Source organism: Triticum urartu, chromosome 5, assembly GCF_003073215.2.
Source record: "Triticum urartu cultivar G1812 chromosome 5, Tu2.1, whole genome shotgun sequence".
Classification (NCBI taxonomy): Eukaryota; Viridiplantae; Streptophyta; class Magnoliopsida; order Poales; family Poaceae; genus Triticum; species Triticum urartu.
The window spans coordinates 396,397,149-396,424,355 of record NC_053026.1 but is presented as its reverse complement, the minus strand read 5'-3'; the positions used below and the strand labels follow the sequence as shown (position 1 = coordinate 396,424,355).

At 47.8% G+C, this 27,207-nt stretch overlaps 1 protein-coding gene across 5 annotated transcripts; it reads left to right on the top strand.

Moving 5' to 3' along the window:
* The first annotated feature begins 1,428 nt into the window (after positions 1-1,428).
* LOC125509252 (fructose-bisphosphate aldolase-lysine N-methyltransferase, chloroplastic-like) lies at positions 1,429-26,298 on the top strand. Of its 5 annotated transcripts, none has more exons than XR_007284016.1 (8): positions 1,429-2,375; positions 2,509-2,593; positions 2,663-2,749; positions 2,825-2,944; positions 3,888-3,989; positions 4,068-4,236; positions 6,268-6,395; positions 25,932-26,298. XR_007284016.1 is itself a non-coding variant. In XM_048674182.1 (7 exons), exons 1-6 carry the CDS (start codon positions 1,990-1,992, stop codon positions 4,233-4,235), a joined length of 948 nt encoding a protein of 315 aa, XP_048530139.1. In that variant the 5' UTR covers positions 1,429-1,989; the 3' UTR covers position 4,236; positions 25,932-26,298. The 5 variants fall into 5 exon arrangements, 2 of the variants coding, with proteins under 2 accessions (XP_048530139.1, XP_048530138.1); XR_007284015.1 differs by having other exon boundaries at positions 1,430-2,375; positions 6,295-6,395; XR_007284014.1 differs by having other exon boundaries at positions 1,437-2,375; positions 6,310-6,395.
* The last annotated feature ends 909 nt before the right edge of the window (positions 26,299-27,207 follow it).

The window sequence follows — 27,207 nt, the reverse complement described above, 5'->3', positions numbered from 1 at the left end:
GTTTTCGACATCGTTGAGCTTGGTGAGCTAGTTCTAGGATGTGGGAATCCTATCACAGGAACTCTCGACCTGAAACCACACCTTGGTGAGCACGGACCTTCTGTTCTCAAAACACCTTTTTGGATCTCCGAATTTACCTGAAAGAAAATATCCTTCCCCAACATAATGCCACTGTAGAGAGGATCGCCCGACAAGCGAAGCGTTATGCTGTGATGGATGGAGATCTCTATCGGCATAGTGCAAATCAGGTCCTCCTTGAGTGTATTTCTCAGGAAGAAGGCCGCGACCTGCTCGTGGATATCCTTGGAGGCGAGTGCGGTAGCCACGCATCATCATGCACGCTGGTCGGAAGGCCTTCCGGCAAGGCTTCTACTGGCCAACCATCCTCCAGGATGCCATCGAGCTAGTTCAAAGCTACGAGGTTTGTCAGTTCCATGCAAAGCGGGTTCGTCAACCCGCTCAGGCTTTTCAAAACACCCCCCTCTCATGACCCTCCGCAGTTTGGGGATTGGATATCTTGGGGCCATTCCCCTGAGCAGTTGGGGGCTACAAGTACCTTTACGTCGCCATTGACAAATTTACCAAGTGGACTAAAGTCGAGCCCGTCGCCAAGGTCACCGCGAATACGGCGACCAAACTCTTCATAGGAATTGTGTGCTGCTTCGGGGTACCCAACCATATCATTACTGATAACGACACCCAATTCACCAGCGCCACGTTCACTTAGTACTGTGTGGAGCTTGGGATCAGGCTGTGCTTTGCCTCCGTCGCTCATCCACGCAGCAACGGGCTGGCAGAATGAGCTAACACACTGATCCTTAAAGGGCTCAAGACTAGGACTTTTAACAAACTCAAGAAAAGAGGCAGGCGCTTGTTCGACGCGCTCCCTTCAGTGCTATGGTCGATTTGGACGACCTCGAGCAGAGCTACAGGCGCTGCGTCAATTAGCTAAGGTAACTACATAATTGCGGTGTTGGTAATTGTAACTTGGATGATGGGTAACTTTTTTTGAACAGTAACTTGGATGATTGGTACTATACTAGTGCTATGATGGTTACTATACCATAAACAACTGGGTGGCTGTCGGTGCCATGTTGATACCTGGAAACCTAGGCAACTGGATAATCACATTCATTTGCCATGGTGTTGTAACTGCAACGGAAGTTGGACATCTATATTTATATCAACGGAAGATGGGTGGCAACTCTAACATGAACTACGGGTTAATTACACAATGCTTTGATGATAATTGTAACCCGAATAGCCGGGAAACTAAAATCAGTGCCATGGTGGTAATTATAATTATAGAGTTCAATAACTGTAATTTTATGATGATAACTCTGAAATGTAGATAACTACATCATTTTCATTGTGGTAAGGTAACATAGGTAATTGGTAACTATATCACAGGAACAATGGTAACTGAGGTGGGCTACATCAAAATGCAATGGTGGTAACTGGACCTATACATGCTGTGCCTACTATGGGGCTGGGAGATGGCACCCCATGAGATCGGAGATGGCGCCGGCTTGGCGAGGATGTGGGTGTGCGGTTTGAGCTCGATGGCGACACTGTGGCCCACTTGGATGGGGACAACAGCGGTGCGACGTGGATGGTGGCATGGGTATGGCCGTGGTTCGTTGGAGGACAGGAGGAGACGGTGCTACCGCGGACGGTTGCCGGATTTTGGGTAGATGACCCATGGTTGTGGTGCTGCGTGGCCCGGGAGAAGCGCTGGTGCGAGCTGACTCCGCCACGTTGTGTCGCGTACGTGGCCACGCGGGATCAGTGCGGGGCAGTGCCTTGGCGGAGTTCGACTACGCCGACCGCCGACATGGTGGTGATGGGGAATCAATATGACAGAGGGGTTCGAGCGAAAGTACGGTGCGCCTGTTGGGTCCTGGGTGGCTGGGTTAGCGAAGGGAGATGAAAGCGATAGGAGATAGAATCGGGCGAGGCACACGTACCATGATCGTGAACAAACGGTAGATGAAGTGTTTGAGCGTAACACTAGGAAAGTTTGTAAGTTACATATCTTGTTCTTTCGCAGTCAATGCTCAATTGTCTCTAGATTATCTTTCCATATTTAGTGCAGATTTTTTTTTAAATCTGTCTTATTTGCTTAATGTTTTGTGTGAGAACAACATTGCATTGCTTGTGATTTCTCCATACCCAAACTACATTCCATTGACTTTGTTGTACTTCTTATCTCAAGAGCAGAAGGTTAGTTTAGCTCGAAGATTTGCACTAGTTCCCTTGGGCCCACCACTGTTGACGTACAAGAGCAACTGCAAAGCAATGCTGACTGCTGTTGATGGTTCTGTTCGATTGCTGGTCGATCGGCCGTACAAAGCAGGAGAACCAATAATTGTTTGGTATTATGTTTGCTTCAGTGCATTGATCTTGTCCTCATTCATTATATTTGGTAATTAGGATGCTGATTTATGTTGTAGACAGATCTCATGTACTGTTCTTGTATGCAATGATTTTAAATATATAATTATCCAGGTGTGGGCCTCAACCAAACTCCAGGTTGCTTCTCAATTATGGTTTTGTTGATGAAGACAATCCATATGATCGCATAGCAATCGAGGTGGGATTTCTAAAACTGTTTTACAGTCCTTATTTGGTTGTTGTAACCAAGCCTAAATTATTATCACAGGCATCCCTAAACACTGAAGATCCTCAATACCAAGAGAAGAGAATGGTCGCTCAAAGAAATGGAAAGCTTGCTATCCAAAAATTCCAAGTGGGACTTTCAATTCCTTTTTCCTATTTAGTTGAGAGTAGAATGTGTTGAATATTGATATGCCTCACTTTTCAGGTCTGTGTAGGCAAAGAGAAGGAAACTATTTCTGAAATGCTGCCATACTTGAGACTAGGATACATTTCAGATCCAGATGAAATGCAATGTATACTTTCGTCAGAAGGTGATACATGTCCAGTAAGCCGGCTTACCATCCTTGACGTTGCAACATATTGCATTTGATAAATTACTATCTGATCTCTAGATTGTCGTGAATGGTGTTTGACCTATATGGGGCAGTTCCTGTTATTTCATATCAAGCTTGACTTGTATCTCAGGTGGTTTACACATAGGCTCACTTTAGTTAACCGTGGCCGAGCAAAGTGAACACCCGCTTAGATGTTGTCAAATATCGTGAAAAAAATATAGGAGCAACATGATAACAATGCAACACCGTGCATCATACGTTTTAAAAAAATACGACTCCACGTGGTCTCAGCAGATTTGCAATATATACAAAAGAACAAGGCTTTTTGGCTTCTTGTTTGTAACCCTTTGAATTCACCTTCTGTTTGCTTAGGTTTATATGAGGCTTCTATTTGGAAGGTTCGGTTTAGATTCTCAAGTTGAACAAAGTAGTATTCCCTAAAGTAACCAACCCGTTCATGACCTGCATAGTGCTTATAATAAGTCTTTAAACTGGTGCTAGGCTAAGCCCTTGATGTAGAGAACTGGCTTGGTTTTGCAAAAAATTCAAAATACGTATTTTCCCTTTGGTTGAAATTTTAGCGAGAGATTGAAGACAGCTCAACATGTAATCTGGAAATTGGTTTTACTTTTGAAGCCTTTTCTTGGCATGCTCAAGATCCTAGTCAAGTAAAGGTTTCCACCTGGTTTTTTGTACTGGATTATATCTGGTCGACATTAACCATATATCACTGAAACAAAATGAGCGGTGGCTGGGACACTAGCATCATTTATCTGCATTACAATGGGTGAAATTAGGGATATACTCAATGATCTATGTGACTTCTTATCAATGTAGAGAAAAACTGCTAACCAAGATATGTTCTGATAATAGGATTATGGCACGATAGTTTGTATAAAATGCGACATTTCACCTAAAACTGCTATTCTTTAGGTTAGTCCATGCTCAGAGCGAGCTGTACTTGACCAACTTGTTGTCTACCTGAAATCAAGATTGGCTGGTTATCCGACTACTTTGGACGAGGATGAAGCAATGGTAACGAGCCGTGGGTTCTTGTGTATATATTTTCCTCATTTCTCTGTTACATTACTGAACTGCTTTTGTGTTTGCCAGTTGGCCGAGGGCAGTTTGGAGCCAAAGAAAGAAGTTGCCACTAGACTTGTAAGGTTAGAGAAGAAAATGCTGCATGGCTGTCTTCAGGCTGCTAACGAGTTCATAAGTGGCTTGCCTGATCATACCGTATCACCTTGCCCTGCTCTATATGCTCCTGAATTGAAATAAGGTATCATTGGCAATGCTCTATATGCTTTTATAAAGTTTGTTATATATCACCACAAATTATGTTGGATATATGTATACAATCTGGTTCATTTAAATACCTCCCAGAGTACTGGATCTTCCACAAGATCTTAAAGGCAGTGTGAATTTTGGCTTAGTTTTCTGCTGCAAAGAAAAAGTGTGAGTTTCTCATGTAAAACCTGGTGTCAGACCAGCTCGTCTGCTTTCTCCTTTGTTCTCTGTATCACACTCCTAATGATTCTTCCTCTCATCACCGTGGCCATTCCCAGAAGACACTTCAATGATGGGCTTGTTCATGCTGAATGCACCAAGACACAGAAAGTTCTGGCACAAATGGCCTTGTGAAAATGCTGGACACACCCTCTGTAACTCGGAGCATCTTGTGCACTGTGCTAGCCTGCAACGTCACCACCTTGTTCGTACAAATCAAATAAAGATTAGCTCACCCAAGAAGCTAGATAATTTCTTATAAGACAAAGTACCGCAGGTCTGACCAAGAAATGGAGAACAAGAAACCATCAGCAACACTCATATATCTATTGTGATTCCGAGTTGTGTAACCACGTATATCATGGTGGACGGGGTCTCCTCCCCATCAAACACTGCAACTGTTGGGTGGATGGCAACATGGCGTCATCACAGCAGATACACCTGTCACTCTCTCGTGACAGGAAAGGAGGCCAACACATAACCAGCTTACATCATGGAAGCATTGGTGTTGGAGAGGTTTGGGAACTAAAACGCTGCTCCTACCGTGCATCTAACACCCCATCACTCTCCCTCCCCATCACCATTGTTCCCCTATGCTCCATTGCTTACGCAGGAGCAATGCCCTGCTCGCCATCCTCCCTTTCTTCCTCCTGAGCCGCAAACTTTCCATCGAGCACCTTGTGTGCATGAAACCGACGCCACTCAACCCTTTCTTTCCACCTCCACCTAGCGGTTTCTCGCACCAACGTGCTCCCACGTCTCAATGCCCGATGTGCGTCTCTCTATCTGTTTCCTGTGCTACTCGCCGCTCTACCGCCAGAGCGCATGTATGCGGGCGAGCCTGTTCTCGGCACTCCCATCTCCACCTTGCCGGGCCAGCGGTGAGCTTTCCTGCTGCCTCCCCTTCGCTTCCTTTGCATATTCCGCAGCCCCTGAGTACGTCCGCATCGCCGCGGCATGCTGTCTTTGTCGTTCATTACCATGCCGAGCTCCTTCAATGACGGCCTCCCGGCGCTTGTTGCCAGCCCTCAAAAAGCACCCCGAAACTCTCCTACCCTGCATTTATTCCTACTCCCTCTCTTAAGCTTCAAGCATGCGCAATTTTGCCCGCGAGCCTCGTCATCTTCGGCTCCGTCCAGAATCGCCGCCACCAAACCGAGCAATATCCTGTCGCTACCACGGCTTCCCTCTCCTATTCCTCCTGTCCTTGCCGCCCTTTTAACCCCACTAGCATCTTGCCCAGCTCAATTTCAAAAGAAAAGGGCCGCGTATGTGATTCCGTCAAGCTCTACCGCCGGCGACAAGGATCGGTTGATCCCCGACGACCATCGACAACCTTCACGTGCTCGCGGTGTCAAGGTGGTTACGAATCGGTCCTCGTCACTTCATGCCTCCCCTCCAATCGCATGTAGTGGAACTCCGGGAAGCCCTCGGCTGCCTCCCAGGTCTTTCGGTGCAACATACGCTGCTACATCATTGCTGACTGTGGGTCCCACTAGACAGGATTGCTGTCATAACGTCATCAACCGGCCATCACTGCCTTTGCATTACCGGCCATCACGGCCATCACCGATTTGTAAAAAGTAAATAAAAATGATACCAATTCATTAACCTAGCCCCAATTGTGGTATTTTTGTGCAATTAACTCTATATACCCAAAGCTGCAACCTCTAAGGTGGTATATACCCAAATATCTTGTATATTTTCACCCCCCCCCCCCCCCCCCCAAAAAAAAACTATTGTAGCAAGCAATCTCTTCATTTAATTTGCTGTTTTACCAAAACTAAAGATTGAGGTTATGCAGCTGTTCTGATAGGCTACTGCCAATAAATTCAATGTTCCACAGAGAAGCAAGTGTGCAGTGAGATTCAATTATTGCTAGATGGACATATCACTTCAGGACACGTTCTCTGTTAAGTGCATCATTAGAAGGTAAATTAGATAATTGAGCGTGAGTTTGAAATACCTTCAAGTTTCAGGATTTGATCTGATGTTAATATTTTTTACATATTCTTGCCAAATGTATGTCTATGATTTCTTGCCTAGATTCCAAACCTCAAATACTGAAAAACGAGTACTGGAACCCTGGCAGTTAAGGTGCGAAATTACTCAAAATGCAGTTATTTTAGTAAACTGCTCTTTAGGACACCTCTATTTTCCAGAGAAGTTATATTGCTACCAATCCTTATGGTGCTACCCTGCTGCTACTGAGGAATGGTGGCACCGCTAAAAAGCTATGAAAAGTTTGTTATTTTCTTGTATATATAGTGTGATATCCAAAATTATCCCCAGGGCCCCAACCAAGTCCTACATGCCACTCCACATAGACGGTCAACAAAAGTCATTGACAGTCAACACAAGTCAATAAAATTCCAAGCAAGTCACCTTGCTCAACAAAAGTCCAAGCAAGTCTTCATGGTCAACAAGTCAAAGGAAGGAGAGCCCATAAAAGATAAGTCAAACTAGAAGATAGAGGAGCAAAGAAGCCCAACTCAAGCGAAAAAGCCTTTCTATTTGGGGGGGGGGGATCTCCCCTTCAGGTTAGCGAGAGGCGCATGGGCTAAAGGACTAAAGATTACATAGTTCTACTCTCCCATCTCCTCTTTTGAAGGGTAGTCTTGGTCATTTATAAAGGACCCCTAGTGATGTAGGGCGGAACCCTAATGGCTGATCTTTCACGATTTGGAGGGGAATTCCCGAAGAACACGATGAACACAAGAGAGGAAAACACTCAAATCAACAAGATCCAATCACACATGTGCTAAATCCACATACACAAAGGGGAGATACAAGATCCAAAGTCAACAAGAAAGGATACATGGTAACTAGTTCATCCCAATCCGTGAGGGAAAGGTCTTGAATCCACTAGGGGGATCTTCCCTCATGAGGGGTCTTGAATCCACTAGGGGGATCTTCCCTCAAGAGGGGTCTTGAATCCATTTGGGGGATCTTTTCCTTAGGAGGTCTCGGTCTCCAAAGGAGTGGGGGATAAGTGGATGAGCAAAGCTCTATCTCTAATGAGCTATCACATTGCTAACCCTAGATGGAGAGGGGAGAGGTCTATATATATTGTTAGTACAAGTTGGGGCGAGTTGGAGGGATACATGGGCCTTTGGCCTGTTCACTGCGTGCAGACTGGGGTCGGATGTCCGGGCTGGCGGGAGCGTATTCCTGTTGCTCTCTGTACAGGAGGGGCCGGATGTCCGGGGCTGTCGGGCCAGATGTTCGATGATTGTAGGTGCTCTTCGGCTGTGCTGCTGCTGTGGTTGACATCTCCATGGGCTGGATGTCCGGGGCCTATAGCCTTTCTCCGGTTCCTCTCGTCATGCTCATTCGTCCATGTAGGACTTGTCCATCATCACGAGCATCTCCCATCTCCGGGAGAGTATTCTTGGTACCTAAGCACGCATAGCATTCTGTGTTTAGGTAGTAGCCATGTCTCATGTGGATCATACGGAATATCACTAAGGAGAGATGTCACCTCGGTCTCTAGAGCTCTTGCACGTGCTTGTGTCATCGGTCCACTTGGCACTTGGGGAGACGTAGGTAGGTCCATGGGGATGACCCTAGGATGCTCGGCATCATCCCGTCCGGAAAGATCCGACCTCGGATCGAAAACCTCATCACCATGGTAGGGAGAGAGATCCTTGACGTTGAAGACGTCGCTCACGTTGTACTTGTCTCGTGGTATGTCGATCTTGTAAGCATTATCGTTGTAGCGTGCGATCACCTTGAAGGGTCCGTTGGCTGAGGTAGTAGCTTGGACTTGCGCTCGTTGGGGAAGCGGTCCTTGTGAAGGTGTTGCCACACAAGATCTCTAATGTTGAATATCATGGGTTGCTTGTTGATGCTGAGCTTGGTCGCGAGGCGGTGGACTTGACGCTCGATTGCTTGTCTTACATCTTTATGCACCTTTTTGAGATAGCTCGCTTGTGCACTCGCGTCCATGTTGATGCGCTCTTGTAGAGGTAGCGGTAGAATGTTCAATGGGGACAATGGATTGAATCCATAGACGACCTCGAAGGGGGACTTGCCGGTAGTAGAGTGTCTTGCTCCATTGTAGGCGTACTCGGTGATGGGTAAACACTCCTCCCACTCCTTGATGTTTTTTTGATCAACACGCGGAGGAGAGACGATAGCGTTCGGTTGGTGACCTCTGATTGGCCGTCGGTTTGTGGATGGTTGCCGAAGAGAAGAGTAGCTTGATTCCGAGCTTGGCGCATAGGGTCTTCCAAAAGTAGCTAAGGAACTTGACGTCGTGGTCGACATAGTAGTCTTGGGCACTCCATGTAGGCGCAAGATTTCCCTACAAAAGAGATTTGCAACATGTGAAGCATCGTCTATCTTGTTACATGGAATAAAGTGTGCCATCTTATGGAAACGGCCCACAACAACAAATACCGAATCTTTTCCATTTGAGTTCTAGGCAAACCAAGCACAAAGTCCATACTAATATCTTCCCATGGGTGATACAGAATAGGAAGTGGCATATAGAGACCATGGTATTGAGCTTTAGACTTAGCTTTGCGACATGTAGAGCATCAGTTGGTGTAGCGTGAGACGTCACGAAACATCTTGGGCCAAAAGTAATTCTTGGAGAGCGTAGGAATGTCTTGTCGCGTCCAAAGTGTCCCATGAGTCCTCCACCGTGAGCCTCTTGCAAAAGCAACAAACGAAGAGAAGACTCGGGGATACAAAGCTTGTTAGCTCTCATTAGATAATCATCCTTTATATAATATGGCTCCCAAGTGTTATGCGTTAGACATTTTGCATAAGGAATGGCAAATGAAACATCATGCGCATACAAGTCTTTTATGTGCCCAAATTCTATGACATTCAATTCAAGTTGAGTTACAAGCATGCACTTGCGGGAAAGAGCATCCGCCACAACATTTTTCTTACCTTTGATATACTTGATGACATAAGGAAATGACTCAATGAACTCACTCCATTTGGCATGTCGCTTATTCAATTTTGTTTGACCTTTAAGGTATTTAAGTGTCTCATGATCCGTATGGATGACAAATTCACGAGGACGAAGATAATGCTCCCACACATGCAAGACTCTCACTAAAGCTATAACTCTTTGTCATAAATGGGATAGTTAAGTTGCGCTTCGGAAAGTCTCTTGCTAAAGCTATTGGGTGCTTCTCTTGCATCAACACACCTCCTATGCCATTACCACTAGCGTCGCAATGCACTTCGAAAGCTTTATCAAAATTGGGCAATGCAAGCAATGGAGCATGTGTAAGCAAATTCTTAAGCTCATGAAATGCGGTATCTTGGGATGGTCCCCAAACAAATGATGCATTCTTCTTACTCAATGCGTGTAATGGTGATGCAATAGTGCTAAAGTCCTTAACGAATCTATGATAAAAACTGGCTAGACCAAGGAAGCTACACACTTGTTGCAAGTTGGTTGGTTGTGGCCAAGTTTTAATAGCTTCAATTTTAGCTTCATCTACATGAACACCCTTAGAAGACACAACAAAACCCAAGAAAACAAGCTTGTCAACACCAAAAGTGCATTTCTCCATATTAGCATAAAGTCGCTCGTTTCTAAGAGTTTGCAAAACGACCCTAAGATGGGTTGACATGATCTTTTAGAGATAAACTAAATACAAGTATATCATCAAAGTAGACCACAACAAATATGCCAATGTATTTGCGAAGAACATCATGCATCACACGCATGAAAGTGCTAGGTGCTTTGGATAAGCCCATAGGCATTACTAACCACTCATACAAGCCAAACTTGGTTTTGAAAGTGGTTTTCCATTCATCACCCTCTTGAATGCGAATTTGGTAATAGCCACTTTTAAGATCAATTTCTGAGAAAATGGTGGCTCGGTAAGCTCATCTAGCATATTGTCAAGGCGTGGAATGGGATGCTTATAGCGAACGGTGATAGCGTTGATGGGACAACAATCAGAACACATGTGAAAAGTTCATCCCTCTTAGGCACAATAATAACCGGAACGACACAAGGACTTAAGCTCTCACGTACATGCCCATTGTCAATGAGATGTTGTACTTGCCTTTGTATTTCTTCAGGGTTGACGTGATATGGTGCCTTATTCGGTAGGGGTGCGCCAGGGACGAGGTCGATGCTGTGTTCGATGCGACGAAATGGAGGTAGTCTGGGTGGTAGTCTTCGGGATCATTGCTTCCGGAGAACTTAGGCATGGTGAACTTGAGCCTGTCGTGGCATTGTTCTTCAATGCGTGCGGGTCTATTGTGATGGCGCTCTTGCCTTGGTTGAGGGTCTTCGACCGCTTGTTCCTCGTGCTCCGCTTGATTAGCTTGACGTTGAGGTCGTGAGATTCTTGCACAATTTCTCATTTCTTGGCGCTCCTCGAGGTGTGCAGCTTCTTGTTTTTGGTTGCGTGCGCGGACGGCTTGGGTTGCTTCATTTAGAGCACGTTGGGCTTCAAGGGCTTGTTTGTCACGGCGTTGTTGCTCTTGTCGAAGGGCGTCACCATCTTGGTTTACTTGGCGTATTGGAGCTTGCTCTTGGTCCATCGCGGCTTGTTCTTGTCGACGTTGTTGTTCGCGCTCTTGAAGGCGGCCTTGCAAACCATTACCATGGAATGGTTTTTATGATTCTTGACGATCCTCATGAACTTGACGATGAGGCGAACGAGGTCTTGAGTGACTTGAATCCGAAGATGTATTCGAAGAGTGTCGACTTGACTTGCGCCGTCTTGATTATGTTGATGACGTTGTCGAGGAACGATTGATCAACAAGGCTCGGAAGTCATCCATTTGTGTTGCCAATTTGGCGTCGAGCTCTTCCATGTGGTTGGAAAGCTTGTTGTCGAGATAGTCTCTTGTTCGTCCTTTGGATTGTCGCATGTTGGTGGTGAGTTGATCGATGCGATCGCTCAATGCTTCATTCTCTTGGTGCAAAGCTCTATGCGCGCCGAATGATGAAGCTGTGTACCTAGGGTAGGGTCATGGACCTGTCCAAACTGACCTACCCAAGGACATCTCCAGAAGAGATCATCTTTCAATCTACTTGAAGGCGTCTCACTCGACAGACTTGAAGATACTCGACCAAGAAGCAATCACTCGACCAAGACCAAGCCACTCGACGGTCAGGTGGCCTAAAGGCACTCCGCATGCTAACGGTCGGTTATTAAGTAGCTTTTATGGTCATCATAGCACTTTATTACTAGCATTACCAGTAACGCCCTGCCTTAATGTACATTGAACCCTTTGTATCGTGGGCCGGCTGGGGTCTTGGCGCACTTTATATAAGCCACCCCCCTCCTCCGAAACAGGGGTTCGCACGCCTGTAATTCACACACCCATAATCCAGTCGACCGCCTCCGGGCTCCAAGACGTAGGGCTATTACTTCCTTCGAGAAGGGCCTGAACTTGTAAATCTTGCGTTCCTACAACTCCTCTATAGCTAAGGTCTTGCCTTTTCATACTTACTCCCCTACATCACTGTCAGACTTAGAACCACGACAGTTGGCGCCCACCATGGGGCAGGTGTTTTAGCGTTTTGTTGGAGGAGTTGCGATCTTTTTCGACCCGAATCATCATGGTTTTCGGCGGAGTTTTGGTGGAGGGCCGCGAGATCCGTCTCGGCACGCTCACGTTCATCGCCGATGACTCCGCGTGGCTTCAGGAGGCCCCGCTCGACGTGGACGCACTCCCTGTCCGCGGGGCAACGCACTTTAGCGCGTGCGACCGCGGCGTTCTCCTGCGGCAACCGTCGACCCCCTACCGGTCGGCTCCTGTGGTGTCCTCCCTCCCAGTTTCCCGCCGGTGCAAGCGCTCTGGTCGGCCGAGACTCCAGCGGTGGGTGAGACACGCGGTGGCACGCCAGTCGGCCACCCCTCAAGTCGCGGCGATCGAGCCCGATGAATCCCTCTACGGCCTGTTCGACCTGTCGACCGGCTCCGCAGAGACCGCATCCGAGTGCGACAGCAGCGATCCGGCGGCGGAGGTTCTGATGGTCGATGGACCTCCCAGTCCTCCCGGTTTTCCCCGCACCGACGGAGGCGCGGGTGGAGGCGACCCGTCGCGTCCTCATGAGGAATATCTTCCCGAGCCTCTCACGTCGCTGCAGAGAGAAGAACTTCGCCGCCGGAACATGGATGCATTACACACTCCTATCATTGGAGAAACCCCCGAGGCTCGCGCCTTGGAGGACGCGCGCCTGGCAAACTTGGCCGAGCGCACTCGACTGGAGAACCTCCAGCGAGCACTCGACGAGCGTGCGCGACAACGGGTTCCCGAATCCAGTCGACGTCAGCTCTTCCCGCCCCCGCAGGTACATCGAACTCCGATTCAGAATTTAGCAGCTGCAGCCCGCATAGCAGAGTCGATTCAGCCTTCCCAGTCGGAGGCTGGCAGAGGCTTGCTGTAAATCAGAGCGTTGCTCCGGGCAGCAGGAGACCAAAATTCCGCTGTTTCTCAGTCGTGGAACAGGATTCACAGTAGATCCGTTGCCGCAGACACAGTCCAGTCGGCTCATAGCCCAAGATTGCCCCCGAGGCGTGAAGGACGTGGGGACCGGCATAATCAGCATGGTAACCATGAGCAATATGATCACCGATTCGATCGTGATGATCGACGTTGAGTGCCCACCCCTCCCCCGAGGAGCGGGTCGTATGCGCCTCGACAACGGGATGTTAGGCGCCCTCGTAGTGTTGGGCAAAGGATTCCAGTCAACTCCAGAGAGCCAGGCTTCGATGCGAGATCCATTCTCGTTCAAGGTTTGGTTGACAGGAACAGAGCTCATCGGGAAGGACAAGACAGAGATGCTCCTACCAGCAGCAGAGCACATGTTTCGGGGCCAGAGTGCTTTAGTAGTGCCATCAGGGCCGCTGTGATTCCTCCCAACTTCAGGTTGGCGACTGGAGTCAGCAAGTTCACTGGCGAGTCCAAGCCCGATACTTGGCTTGAAGACTACCGAGTGGCCGTCCAGATTGGCGGCGGCAATGATGAGGTGGCCATGAAGCACCTGCCTCTCATGTTGGAGGGCTTGGCCAGAGCGTGGCTGAACCAGTTAGTACCCAGCAGCATTTACACTTGGGAAGATCTTGCCCGAGTGTTTGTCACCACATTTGAAGGAACATGCAAATGACCGGCAGGGTTGACGGAACTGCGGTCCTGCGTGCAGAAGTCGAATGAAACCTTAAGGGATTACATCCAGAGATGGATCACGTTGCATCACACGGTAGAGAATGTGCCTAACCACCAGGCAGTCTGTGCCTTAAAAGAAGGCGTCAAGTACAGAGAACTGAATCTGAAATTCGGTCGAATCGGAGATATGTCTCTGAACCGAATGATGGAGATTGCCATCAAGTACGCTAATGGAGAAGATGAAGATCGACTTCGGAGTGGCAAGCTGAAGTCAGTCGCCCAAGAAACCGGAGGAAATTCCAATCGGAAACAGAAGCGGAAAGCCGAGCCAGCTGCTCCTGGGGAAGCTTTGGCTGTGACTCAAGAAAAGTTTAAGGGGAAACCCAAAGGACCTTGGAACCCCAAGAAAGTTAAAGACCAGGACGGAAATGACGTGTTGGATTTTCCGTGCCTCGTCCACATCAAGAAAGATGAAGAGGGTAATTTTATTTACCCAAAACACACCACTCGACAGTGTCGACTCTTGATCCAGCAGTTCCAGGGCAAGCAGCCCAAAGATAAAGAAAAGGAGTCAGACAGAGTTGAGGACAAAGAAGATAGCGACGATGGATACCCCTAAGTCAATTCCACCCTAATGATTTTTGCTGATGTTGAGAGCAAAAGTCGACTGAAAGTCATCAACCGAGAGGTGAATATGGTTGCTCCGACAACACCAAGTTATTTGAAATGGTCTCAGACTGCCATCACGTTCGACCAGTCCGATCACCCAACGCATATTGCCATCCCTGGGAGGCAAGCTCTGGTGGTCGACCCAGTGGTTGAAGGCACTCGACTGACCAAAGTCTTGATGGACTGGCTGTGGTTTGAACATATTATATGCTGAGACGTTGAAAGGGATGGGCATTCCGATGTCCAGACTCAGTGCCAGCAACATGAGTTTCCATGGGGTCATTCCTGGGAAGAAGGCTGAATCACTCGGCCAGATTGCTCTTGATGTGGTTTTCGGTGACTCCAAGAATTACCGCAAAGAAAAGTTGACATTTGAAGTTGTAGACTTCCAGAGTGTCTACCACGCTATTTTGGGCAGGCCGGCTTATGCACGCTTCATGGCCCGACCATGTTATGTGTATCTCAAATTGAAGATGCCTGATCCCAAAGGTGTGATCATTATTACGGGCAATCGGAAGAAAGCGGAAGAATGTTTTTAGAAAGGTTCGAAGATTGCTGATGCTCAGATGGCAGTGGTGGAGTTGCAGGAATACCAGAAGACTGCAGACCCGAGTGATTTGTTGCGAGCCAAGCCCGCCACAGAATCGGCTTTTCAGTCGACTGGCGATACGAAGACAGCTCACATCCACCCGACCGATCCCGGTGCTGCTCCGACTCATATCTCGACAACACTCGACTCCAAATAGGAAGAAACGCTCATCCAGTTCCTCCGTGAGAACTGGGACATTTTCGCATGGAAGCCTTCTGACATGCCAGGTGTTCCCAGGGAGCTGGCTGAGCATCGCCTGAGAGTCGACTCAAAAGTAAAACCTGTCAAGGAACATATCCGGCGGTCCGCCGTCCAGAAGAGAAAGGCCATTGGCGAGGAGGTGGCTCGGCTCTTAGCAGCGGAGTTCATCCGAGAAATTTACCACTCCGAGTGGCTCGCCAACGTTGTTATGGTCCCCAAGAAGGACAAGTCACTTCGTATGTGCATTGACTTTAAACATATCAATCGGGCCTGTCCGAAAGATCATTTTCCTCTCCCCCGCATCGATCAGATAGTCGACTCAACTGCGGGATGTGAGCGATTGTCTTTTTTAGACGCCTATTCCGGGTATCATCAGATCCGTCTGTACGGACCTGACGAGATCAAAACAGCTTTCATCACTCCATTCGGGTGCTTCTGTTATGTTACCATGCCATTCGGCCTCAAAAATGCCGGGGCCACATTCATGAGAATGATTCAGAAGTGTTTGCTCACTCAAATCAGTCGAAATGTGGAGGCGTATATGGATGATATTGTGGTCAAGTCACAGAAGGGTTCCGACCTGCTGACTGACCTTACTGAAACCTTTGCCAACCTCAGGAGGTATGATATCAAGCTTAATCCATCAAAGTGCACATTCGGAGTTCCTGGCGGAAAATTACTCGGTTTTCTCGTTTCCGAACGGGGAATCGACGCCAATCCAGAAAAAGTCGGCACTATACTCCGAATGAAAAGTCCTGTGCGAGTGCATGACGTCCAGAAGCTTACTGGTTGCTTGGCCGCTTTAAGTCGATTCATATCTCGTCTCGGTGAAAAGGCATTGCCCCTTTACCGATTGATGAAGAAGTCTGACAAGTTCGAGTGGACTCCTGAAGCTGATGCAGCGTTTGCAGAGCTCAAAGCTCTGCTCCCCACCCAGCCGGTGCTTGCTGCCCCAATCAGTAAAGAGCCTTTGCTGCTTTACATTGCAGCCACGGGACAAGTCGTCAGTACGGTACTTACGGTCGAGCGGGAAGAAGTAAAAGCCTTCAAAGTTCAGCGCCTAGTATATTATATTTCTGAAGTTTTGACCCCGTCGAATCAAAGATATCCTCATTATCAGAAGCTTGTATACGGGATTTATATGACCACAAAGAAAGTTGCTCATTACTTCTCTGATCATTCCATTACAGTCGTCAGTGACGCTCCATTGTCAGAGATCCTGCATAACAGGGATGCAACCGGTCGAGTGGCAAAATGGGCGATTGAACTCCTTCCTTTAGATATCAAGTTTGAGGCAAAGAAAGCTATTAAGTCCCAGGCAATCGCAGATTTCGTCGCCGAGTGGATTGAACAGCAGCTGCCGCCTCAGGTTCACTCGGAGCATTGGACCATGTTCTTCGACGGTTCCAAGATGCTGAATGGTTCCGGTGCCGGAGTAGTGTTGGTCTCCCCTAGAGGAGATAAACTCAGTTATGTTCTTCAAATCCACTTTGATTCCTCCAACAACGAGGCAGAATACGAAGCACTTTTGTATGGGTTGCGCATGGCCATTTCACTCGGCGTCCGTCGCCTCATGGTCTATGGCGACTCAGATTTAGTGGTTAATCAGGTGATGAAGGAATGGGACGTCAGAAGTCTAGCCATGACTGGTTATTGCAATGCAGTGAGAAAGCTGGAGAAAAAATTTGAGGGGTTGAGCTTCACCACATACCCTGACTGAAAAATCAAGCAGCTGATGATCTGGCAAAAATAGGTTCCAAATGAGAAGCCATCCCCAGCAATGTGTTTTTGGAACACATTCACATACCATCAGTTCAGGAGGATCCCTTCAGTGAAGAGGCCCCGCAGCCAAAAAGCGCTATGGATCCGACTGAAGTTGAAATTCCAGCTGTAGTCGACCTGATCATGGAAGTCTTGGTCATCACTTCCGACTGGACAGTAACGTACATTGCATACATCCTAAGGAAAGAGTTCTCACAGGACGAAGAAGAGGCTCAACAGATCGTCCGACGATCCAAGGCCTTTACAGTCATAAAAGGACAGTTATATAAAGAAAGCGCGACTGGAGTCAGTCAGAGGTGTATTACACCAGAAGAAGGTCCGATGATCCTTGATGATGTCCACTCGGGGACCTGTGGTCACCATGCGTCCTCTCGGACCATTGTGGCTAAAGCATACCGAGCGGGATTCTACTGGCCAAGAGCCAATGAAATGGCAAAAGAGATAGTCGACAAATGTGAAGGATGTTAGTATTACTCCAATATGTCGCACAAGCTCGCGTCAGCCCTGAAAACCATTCCACTCGTCTGGCCCTTCGCTGTTTGGGGGCTGGACATGGTTGGACCACTGAGAACAGGCAGGAGCGGCTTCACTCATGTGCTAGTAGCAGTCGACAAGTTCATCAAATGGATTGAAGCCAAGCCTATCAAGAATCTTGACGCTTGCACTGCTATCAGTTTTGTCAGAGGGTTGATATTTAAATATGGAGTTCCGCACAACATCATCACTGACAATGGATCAAACTTCGATTCTGACAAATTCAGGGCCTTTTGCGCCTCTCAGGGCACCCGAGTCGACTATGCTTCGGTCGCTCACCCCCAGTCGAATGGGCAAGCAGAAAAGGCAAACGGCCTAATTCTCAAAGGACTGAAACCCCGGTTGATGCGCGATCTGAAGCACGCAGCAGGTGCATGAGTCGACGAGCTTCCATCAGTCCTTTGGGGATTGAGGACAACCCCAAACCGATCGACCGGAAGAACTCCATTTTTTCTGGTCTACGGAGTCGAGGCAGTCTTGCCGAGTGACCTGCTTCACAACGCTCCCCGAGTCGAGCTCTACTCTGAAGATGAAGCAGAACAAGCCCGGCAGGACGCAGTCGACCTCCTGGAAGAAGAAAGAGAAATGGCCATGATCCGATCGACCGTCTACCAACAAGACTTGCGTCGATTCCATGCCAGAAATGTGAAGGGTCGAGCCTTCCAAGAGGGAGACTTAGTCCTCCGAGTGGATCAGCAGAAACCACACAAACTCGCCCCTACTTGGGAAGGCCCCTTCATAGTCACCAGAGTCCTTCGCAATGGAGCATACCACCTCTACAATGTCGATCGCCAGATTGATGAGCCGCGAGCCTGGAATGCGGAGCTTCTCCGCCCCTTTTATACTTGAATCCTCACTCGGATGAGATGTAATAAGAAAAAACTCCTGTAGTTTATTTTTCAAAGACAAGAGCGTTATAATTTTCCCAGTGATTGTTATTGTTTTCTGTTTGCGAATGAAATCCCCCAGTGGGTGGCTTAGCTGCGAATCCGTTTCGCCTAAGTTTGAAAAAATCCTACCGAGTGGAGAGCAGTCCTCCCACTCGGGGGCTTAGTTGCAGTCCAGTACTCGTCTAAGTTCTCTCACTTGAGGACTTAGCTGCAGTCAGGCACTCGCCTAAGTTTGAAAAAATCCTACCGAGTGGAGAGCAGTCCTCCCATTCGGGGGCTTAGCTGCAGTCCAGTACTCGCCTAAGTTCTCTCACTTGAGGACTTAGCTGCAGTCAGGCACTCGCCTAAGTTTGAAAAAATCCTATCGAGTGGAGAGCAGTCCTCCCACTCGGGGGCTTAGCTGCAGTCCAGTACTCGCCTAAGTTCTCTCACTTGAAGACCTAGCTGCAGTCCAGTACTCGCCTAAGTTCTCTCACTTGAGGACCTAGCTGCAGTCAGGTACTCGCCTAAGTTTGAAAAAATCCTACCGAGTGGAGAGCAGTCCTCCCACTCGGGGGCTTAGCTGCAGTCCAGTACTCGCCTAAGTTCTCTCACTTGAGGACCTAGCTGCAGTCAGGTACTCGACTAAGTTTGAAAAAATCCTACCGAGTGGAGAGCAGTCCTCCCACTCGAGGGCTTAACTGCAGTCCAGTACTTGCCTAAGTTCTCTCACTTGAGGACCTAGCTGCAGTCAGGTACTCGCCTAAGTTTGAAAAAATCCTACCGAGTGGAGAACAGTCGTCCCATTCGGGGGCTTAGCTGCAGTCCAGTACTCGCCTAAGTTCTCTCACTTGAGGACCTAGCCGCAGTCGAGTACTCGCCTAAGTTTGAAAAAATCCTACCGAGTGGAGAGGAGTCCTCCCACTCGGGGGCTTAGCTGCAGTCCAGTACTCGCCTAAGTTCTCTCACTTGAGGACTTAGCTGCAGTCAGACACTCGCTTAAGTTTGGAAAAATCCTACCGAGTGGAGAGCAGTCCTCCCACTCGGGGGCTTAGCTGCAGTCCAGTACTCGCCTAAGTTCCCTCACTTGAGGACTTAGCTGCGGTCAGACACTCGCCTAAGCTTGGAAAAATCTTACCGAGTGGAGAGCAGCCCTCCCGCTTGGGGACTTAGCTGCAGTCCAGCGCTCGCCTAAGTTTGAAACACATCCTGCTCTGCAGTAACAAGGGGCAGGTCGACCGCCACCTCCTCCTTAGGGAGCTTCGCCACAAATACAACGCACACTTCATCCTGCTCTGCAGTAACAAGGGGCAGGTCGACTGCCGCCTCCTCCTTGGGGAGCTTCGCCACAAATACAACGTATGATCCATCGCTGACCCGCAAAGACGATGAGGTGCAGGTCAACTGCTACCGTCTCCTTCGGAGCTGCGCCGCAAATACAAAGGTTGTCTCGAATAAAGAACGATTCCCACCCGACGGGGAATGCATAAAGATATTCGACGATAAACCAAGTTCGGACCACAAATCAAAGTGCTCGAGCATTCCGCCCGAAAGAGATTAACGATTACAAAAACCACTCGGCATTCCGAGGCGAATTTAAAGTGAGGCATAAAAGTTTGTTTACTCCGCAGGAGGAGGGCTGGCAGGCTCGACGAACTCATCCAGGTCGACGCCGTCGGCTATCCGAGTGGCTGCAGCAATGAAAGTCTCCATAAAAGTCCGGAAGTCATGTTTCTGGGTGTTGGCGACCTTGATTGCTGCCGGTTTGTCTTGTCGCACCTCCTTGCAGTGGACACGAACCAAAGACAGAGCCACATCAGCGCCACACCGAGCAGCAGACTTCTTCCACTCCTGCACTCGGTCAGGGATTTCATTTAGTCGAGTAATCAGGGACTCAAGATCATTTTGGAGCACAGCCTCTGGCCAAAGTGCCGGGTCGATCCGCGACATGGCAACCTTCAGTCGAGCCAAGTAGTCCACGACACCGTCAATGCGGGATTTCAGTCGGAGCAGATTCATGGCAGTTTCATCTTTCACAGGAGAATTGATTGGATCTAAACCAGGTTTGATCCGCCCAGTCTCCTCCTTGAAGTTCTGGCAAAACTCTGCATCACGATCCAAGGATAAGTCAATTTACATACGCCGAGTCGACACAAAAAAAAAATCAGTCGGAACAAAATGTGCACCTTCAAGCTTGATGAACAACTTCTTGGCAAGACTCCTCAGGTAGCTCTCCAGATCGTCCCTCCTGCGAGCAATGCTTTCCATCTTCTCGCCCAGGATGAGATTCTCCTTCTTCCAGCGCGAGCACTCCTTGTTGGCGTCATTCAGAGCAGACTTCAGCCTGGTATTCTCTTCTTCCAACTGGCCGACCGAAGCCAGTTTCTGAGCAGCTAGAGCGGTTTTGTCGTCAGCCTCCTTTCGAGCAGCATCCAAATCCTGGTCCTTCTTCGCCAGAGCTTCTCTCAGTTTTTTTACAAAGAAATGATGCCTGATTCAGAAAGAGCAGAAGAGAACTCAAGCTTAAGACAGACCAGTCGACAAATTCGTCTTACCAGTGGCGTCGTCCTTGACCCTTTGCAGCTCTGTCTTGGCCAGCTCCAAGTCAAGGTTCAGTTGGATCTGCTGTTTCTCCAAGTCAGCAAAGCGAGCTCCAAGATCACAAGATTTCTGAAATCAAAGGGGAGAAGTTATTTTTACAGCAAAAAAAAGTTACTAAGGCTACGGTCGACTGCCCGCAGTCCACCATAGCCTCGGGGACTACACCCAGCGGGTGCACTTTGCGTGCCCCCGCCGGTTCTGATCCCACTCGACCGGTCCGCCGGAGTCGAGTGCAGGGAGTAAAAAAAATATAACAGAAAGAGCTCAGACCACAGTCGACTGCCAGCAGTCGACCGCGGTCTCGGGGACTACACCCAGTGGGTGCATTTGGCATGCCCCCACCGGTTCCGACCCCACTCGACCAGACCGAGTGGAAGAGACAAACTATCAATTCGGTTTACACTCGACAAGATACAAAGACTACAGTCGACTGCCCGCATTCCACCGCAGTCTCGGGGACTACACCCAGTGGGTGCACTCAGCGTGCCCCCACTAATTCAGAGTTCAAGCAACGCACCCAATGGGTGTACTAACGCAAAGATTTTCAGAAAGGACTCTTCAGATATCATATCCTAACAGAACAAGCGGCGACCAACTAACCTAAACGTTGCTTTGGAGAGCTGAGCTGGCGTCGTAGGCGGCCTGACTGGCGTCTCGCACCATCTTCATCTTCTTCATCATGACACCCGCCTGGCGTATAGCTTCCCTGGCAGCATTCACTTCGTCTTCTAGGACATGATGGGTCGCAAAAACCGAAGGTGGGTCGACAGGGGCCTGAGCAGTCGACGAAGAAGGCAAGGCACTCGATAGTGGCACGGCGAAGGTAACAGAACCCCGATTGGCGTCGCCAGCGTCCTGAACGACTGGTTCCGCCCTCGGCGTCGACCGTAGCGCCTCTATCGTAGGAGCTTGCCTACTCTTCCTCGTCAAAGGCCTCTCGGGCTCTTCATCATCGTCAGGGAGGTCAATAACGTTGGGAGCTGTGCAGGGTACAATTGCCAAAGTCACGTCACCCAATGAAAAACGAGTCGGAAAAATGCTCAAACCCTGTCCCACTCAAACCTCGATCCATTCGGGGGCTAATGATGAAGCTGTGTATCTAGGGTAGGGTCATGGACCTGTCCAAACTGACCTACCCAAGGACATCTCCAGAAGAAATCATCTTTCAATCGACTTGAAGGCTTCTCACTCGACAGACTTGAAGATACTCGACCAAGAAGCAATCACTCGACCAAGACCAAGCCACTCGACGGTCAGGTGGCCTAAAGGCACTCCGCATGCTAACGGTCGGTTATTAAGTAGCTTTTATGGTCATCATAGCACTTTATTACTAGCGTTACCAGTAACGCCCTGCCTTAATGTACATTGAACCCTTTGTATCGTGGGCCGGCTGGGGTCTTGGCGCACTCTATATAAGCCACCCCCTCCTCCGAAACAGGGGTTCGCACGCCTGTAATTCACACACCCATAATCTAGTCGACCGCCTCCGGGCTCCGAGACGTAGGGCTATTACTTCCTCCGAGAAGGGCCTGAACTCGTAAATCTTGCGTTCCTACAACTCCTCTATAGCTAAGGTCTTGCCTCTTCATACTTACCCCCCTACATCATTGTCAGACTTAGAACCACGACACTGAATAGTTGGTTCTTGGTGACATAGTTGTTGGGCTTCTCTTCTTGCTCGATGAAGAGTGGGTTGGTAGAAGTACTTGGCCTATCCATTTTCTCAAGCAAATATGTGAGTGGAAGAAAGCAAAGAACTAGACCAAATGTACCTTATCCAATGTTGAAGATGGATCAAAGATCCCCCAATGTAGTATTATGGAAGTAGCACAATTGGTGCCGGATCTTGTCGATTCTCACACCTATACAAGTAAATCTTTTGGAGTAGCTTGGTGAGGATGGTGGCACAAAAATTATGCAATTGTTAGCAAGATTCAATAATGTTGAAAGAGATTCACAAATTCGCAAGTGAAATAAGTAGACCAATAGCAATATGTGGCACACGGAAACACACGCACGGATAGATAAATGGGGTCGTGCAACCAAGGAACGAGCTCAAAATGTGGAATCGACGGAAAATGCTCTTGTTGCACAACTCTAGAGAGAGGCTAGCACGATTGCTCAATAGGCGGATACAAGACTTATGCACAACCTATAAGAGACAAAGCGTATCGACTTTTTATCCCAAGTATGCTATGTATGTATGGCTCCCGGTGGTTCTCTCACTATGATCCAAGATGATCGAATATGACAATTTGATATGCAATGTGGGGATGCTATGGCTATTGCTTACAAGCTTTTTGTTTCCTCTTGCTTAAAAGCTTTTTGTTCTTTTGATATTGTCCTTTGGCCACTTATGCGAAATTTTTGAACCAAGGTAGCAATGATGTATATGCGAGAACAATTGATAACACAAGAGATGATACGATGATATATGCATGCAATGGAAGGTGCAGATCGATTATCACTAAAGTGCACAAGTAATGTTGCCCGGTAATACTCAAATGGCTAGTATGGATAGGAAAGTGACGCAAAAATGGGCTCGGGGTTAACAATGCAATGGCAAGGGAGAGTATACAAAGATGTCGTCGAGGTTACTGACGGTGGTTTGTCATTTGTAAGCAATGGCGGATGATGATGGAAGTGGTCGATGACGAATTCGTGGCGAAGATGAGCGGCGGTGATGTCGGTGTCGAACCGTCCCTAAGTAGCCGAAACACGTTAGGAAATAGAAACCGCAACTCAAATTCTCAAAACAAATGTGTCAAAATTGTCGGAGGTGATAGTGGATAAGCGATGGTGGTATGCGGAAGTATAGGTGGAACTCCGGTCAAAATTGGTGAAGTTGGGGAAATATGGTGGCGGTGGAGATGTTTATTGCTGCCAGGGGCCGGATGTCCAAGTCCTCTGATTCGTGGACAAACTCGATGAACTAGGTGGGAAAAAGAAAAATCAGGGCAAAAATTCGTGGAATTTCGTGGATGGAAATTGGGGAAAAGTGGAGGGAAGCTAGATCCACCAGTAACACAGCAAATCCATGGATCAAATCAAACAAAACATCACACCAACAAATCAGATTTTTTTTTTGGTAGGGCTGTTTTTGTGAGGATTTTCGAAATTGGGACAAACAAAGCAAGATTAGGCTAGAAGGTGGGGGTAGGGACTCCAAATTTGTGATCAACCATGGCTCATGATACCAGGATGATGTAGGGCGGAACCCTAATGGCCGATCTTTCATGATTTTGAGGGGAATTCCCGAAGAACACGATGAACACAAGAGAGGAAAACACTCAAATCAACGAGATCCAATCATACATGTCCTAAATCCACATACACAAAGGGGAGATACAAGATCCAAAGTCAACAAGGGAGGATACATGGTAACTAGTTCATCCCAATCCATGAGGAAAGAGGTCTTGAATCCACTAGGGGGATCTTCCCTCAAAAGGGGTCTTGAATCCAATAGGGGGATCTTCCCTCAGGAGGGGTCTTGAATCCACTTGGGGGATCTTCTCCTTAGGAGGTCTCGGTCTCCAAAGGAGTAGGGGATAAGTCGATGAGCAAAGCTCTATCTCTAATGAGCCATCACATTGCTAACCCTAGATGGAGAGGGGAGAGGTCTATATATAGTGCTTGTACAAGTTGGGGCGAGTTGGAGGGATACATGGGCCTTTGGCCCGTTCACTGTGCGCAGACAGGGGCCGGATGTTCAGCGGCTCGCGTCGGGCCGGATGTCCGGGCCGGCGGGGACCGATTCCGGTTGCTCTATGTATAGGAGGGGCTGGATTTCCGGGGCTGGGCCGGATGTCTGGGGCTGGTCGGGCCGGCGGGGACCGATTCCGGTTGCTCTATGCATAGGAGGGGCCGGATTTCCGGGGCTGGGCTGGATGTTCGGGGCTGGTCGGGCCGGATGTCTGGTGCCTGTAGGTGCTCTTTGGCTGGGCTGCTGCTGTGGTTCACATCTCCAGGGGCCGGATGTTCGGGGCCTGTAGCCTTTCTCTGGTTCCTCTCGTCGTGCTCCTTCGTTACTTGGGGATTTGTCCATCATCATGAGCATGTCGGGGAGAGTATTCTTGGTACCTAAGCACGCATAGCGTTCCGGCTTTAGGTAGTAGCCATGTCTCATGTGGATCATACGGAATATCACTAAGTAGAGATGTCACCTCGGTCTCGAGAGCTCTTGCACGTGCTCATGTCATCAGTCCACTTGGCACTTGGGGAGACGTAGGTAGGTCCATGGGGATGACCGTAGGATGTTCCGCATCACCTAGGCTATATAAGGCCCCTAATAGGCATGTAAATCATTCACTCCCTACTTGAATAAACTCAAGAGAGTCACTCTCCCCCTTCCTAAGAGTTGAGGCTCGACTGGAGGCCGGGTATCGTAGGCCGAGGGGCCTAGGTAAGGCTCGGACTAGTCTAGGGTCGTGGGACATCGGAAGCGGTAACACTCAAGTTTCTGTGTGCTGAGCACCACGCTTGATGTCTCTCCTCATAGGACATAGGTTGTGCTCCGATGAGGCGACTGAACCTATTTTTAGAAAGATTGTTGTATGAGTGTACGACAACCTTTGCTATAAGTCTGTTGTACATACCCTCGCCTACTCATGCTAACCACATTGCTAAGGGTACACCCCCTCCCCCTCGTTGAAAGTTGTTTTTGAACAACATATAGATTGTAGTATAATCTAGCATCCTATAAAATTTCATTTCAAAATACAATACATGTCAGGAGAATAAAAAAGATTAATTGTGCAGTGAATATTTATTAACATTGTTTCTCTCTAAGATACTATTCACAACAAAATTTTGTCTTTATTGTACCTCAGTCTGTACAAGTTTAAACGAAAATAAAAATTTGTTACATCCAGAGCATTAAGTAATACCATCTCTTTAAAGTAATATAAGACGTTTTCGATCACTAAAGTAGTTATCTAAAACGTTTTATGTTACTTTACAGAGGGAGTAGTTTCAAATACATGACTGTTACTGTACCAAGGAATGCCAGAAGCAGTAAACCTGCTATTGATTTTACTGTTTATGTATGTGGTATGCTATCAGAAACTTCTGCGACTGAATGCTCCTTAACTGATTTGTGATCACAACATGTCTGTTGTGTTGCAGGAAACCTGTTCGAGTGTAACAAGGATATTGTCGATCTCCACTAGATCTGCAAACAGTTTTATTGCACACAAATGTGCATTGATTTGCTTTTCCAGCCGTGTAGATTCGTTCTGTGTGTTCATTTTCATGATTGAGAGTTAGCAATGGTATCTTGGACATGCTCACTTTCCATTTTGTGCATAGAAGAACATGCACGAAAATTGGCTTGGCTCAGCTATTCTATTGTAACGGCTGGTTTAGAATTACCGAATCTGTCGATCCAGAGCTGGTAATTGCATGACAGTAGTTATGCTCTGATGCTGCATACCGCTATTTGTAGTTTGATTATCTTCTCGATGCTTTGCCAAAAATTCGTTTCTTTGCCCAAGGTCAGATGCTCTCGGTATGTCACTCTGACCGTTCGCTTCGAGATCGGTATCGCATCACATACTTGTTGCTGTATTTCCGTACATATCTGTGTAAACATCGGCCTGCTTAGCGCATTTATTCTAGTTTTTTTAAGAAATGATTGTAATTTTATGGGCGCTGCTACGCATGGCCGAGCGTCACCCTCTACCACTGCAATAAAGGTCGTGTTGCAGTAATTTTCTGCAGTACATGGCTCATGTTGCAGTTTTTTTTTGCAAAACATAGGTCAAATTGTAGATTTTATTTTGGGCGGCTTAAAAATAAGCTGGCTTGCTGGAAAAGTTAGGGAGGCGGCTTATTTTTTAAGCTGGCAAAAGAACTGACCCTTTGCAATAAAGGCTTTGTTGCTGTTACGGTTTTCTTTTTCAGTGTAAGTCATGTTGTAATTTTTTTTGGCAATAGAAGTCTTGTTACAGTTTTTTCTTTTTGCTTTTTCTTGCCTTGCTGTGCCAAACCCACCACGTCACGTGGGGACGCGCGGAGTGCAACCAAGGTGGCGGACGCAAGCGTGATAATCAGCGCGTTGAAACATATCATTTCCCTAATTTTATTCATATTCATACAGGTAAACTGATTTGGATCTATGATTCAAGAAAATACAAAGTAACTTTTATGACAAAGAATTACACCGAGATCTCTTGCCTAGAAGAAATACTCTCAAGGCTTAGGTAAATAGGCTGCAATTACACGATAATAATGTGTGAGAGAATTCACCTTCACAAAGAATCAAATCAACAAAAAGAAAAACTTGAAACATTAAAGGCATGTACAATGGTGCTATTTTAGGATGCCACGTGGGATAAATGATGAGAACTCATAAGAAAAGGCTTGTCTTCTTTTGTTTAAAAGAAGACAAGAGACGATCTCT

Bases quoted from the DNA above. Each gene is read 5' to 3' on its own strand.
- LOC125509252 (XM_048674182.1), top strand. From the start codon at position 1,990: ATGAAGTGTTTGAGCGTAACACTAGGAAAGTTTGTAAGTTACATATCT. The intron at 2,594-2,662 runs GTGGGATTTCTA...TTATTATCACAG, and splicing joins ATGATCGCATAGCAATCGAG to GCATCCCTAAACACTGAAGA. The intron at 2,750-2,824 runs GTGGGACTTTCA...CTCACTTTTCAG, and splicing joins TTGCTATCCAAAAATTCCAA to GTCTGTGTAGGCAAAGAGAA.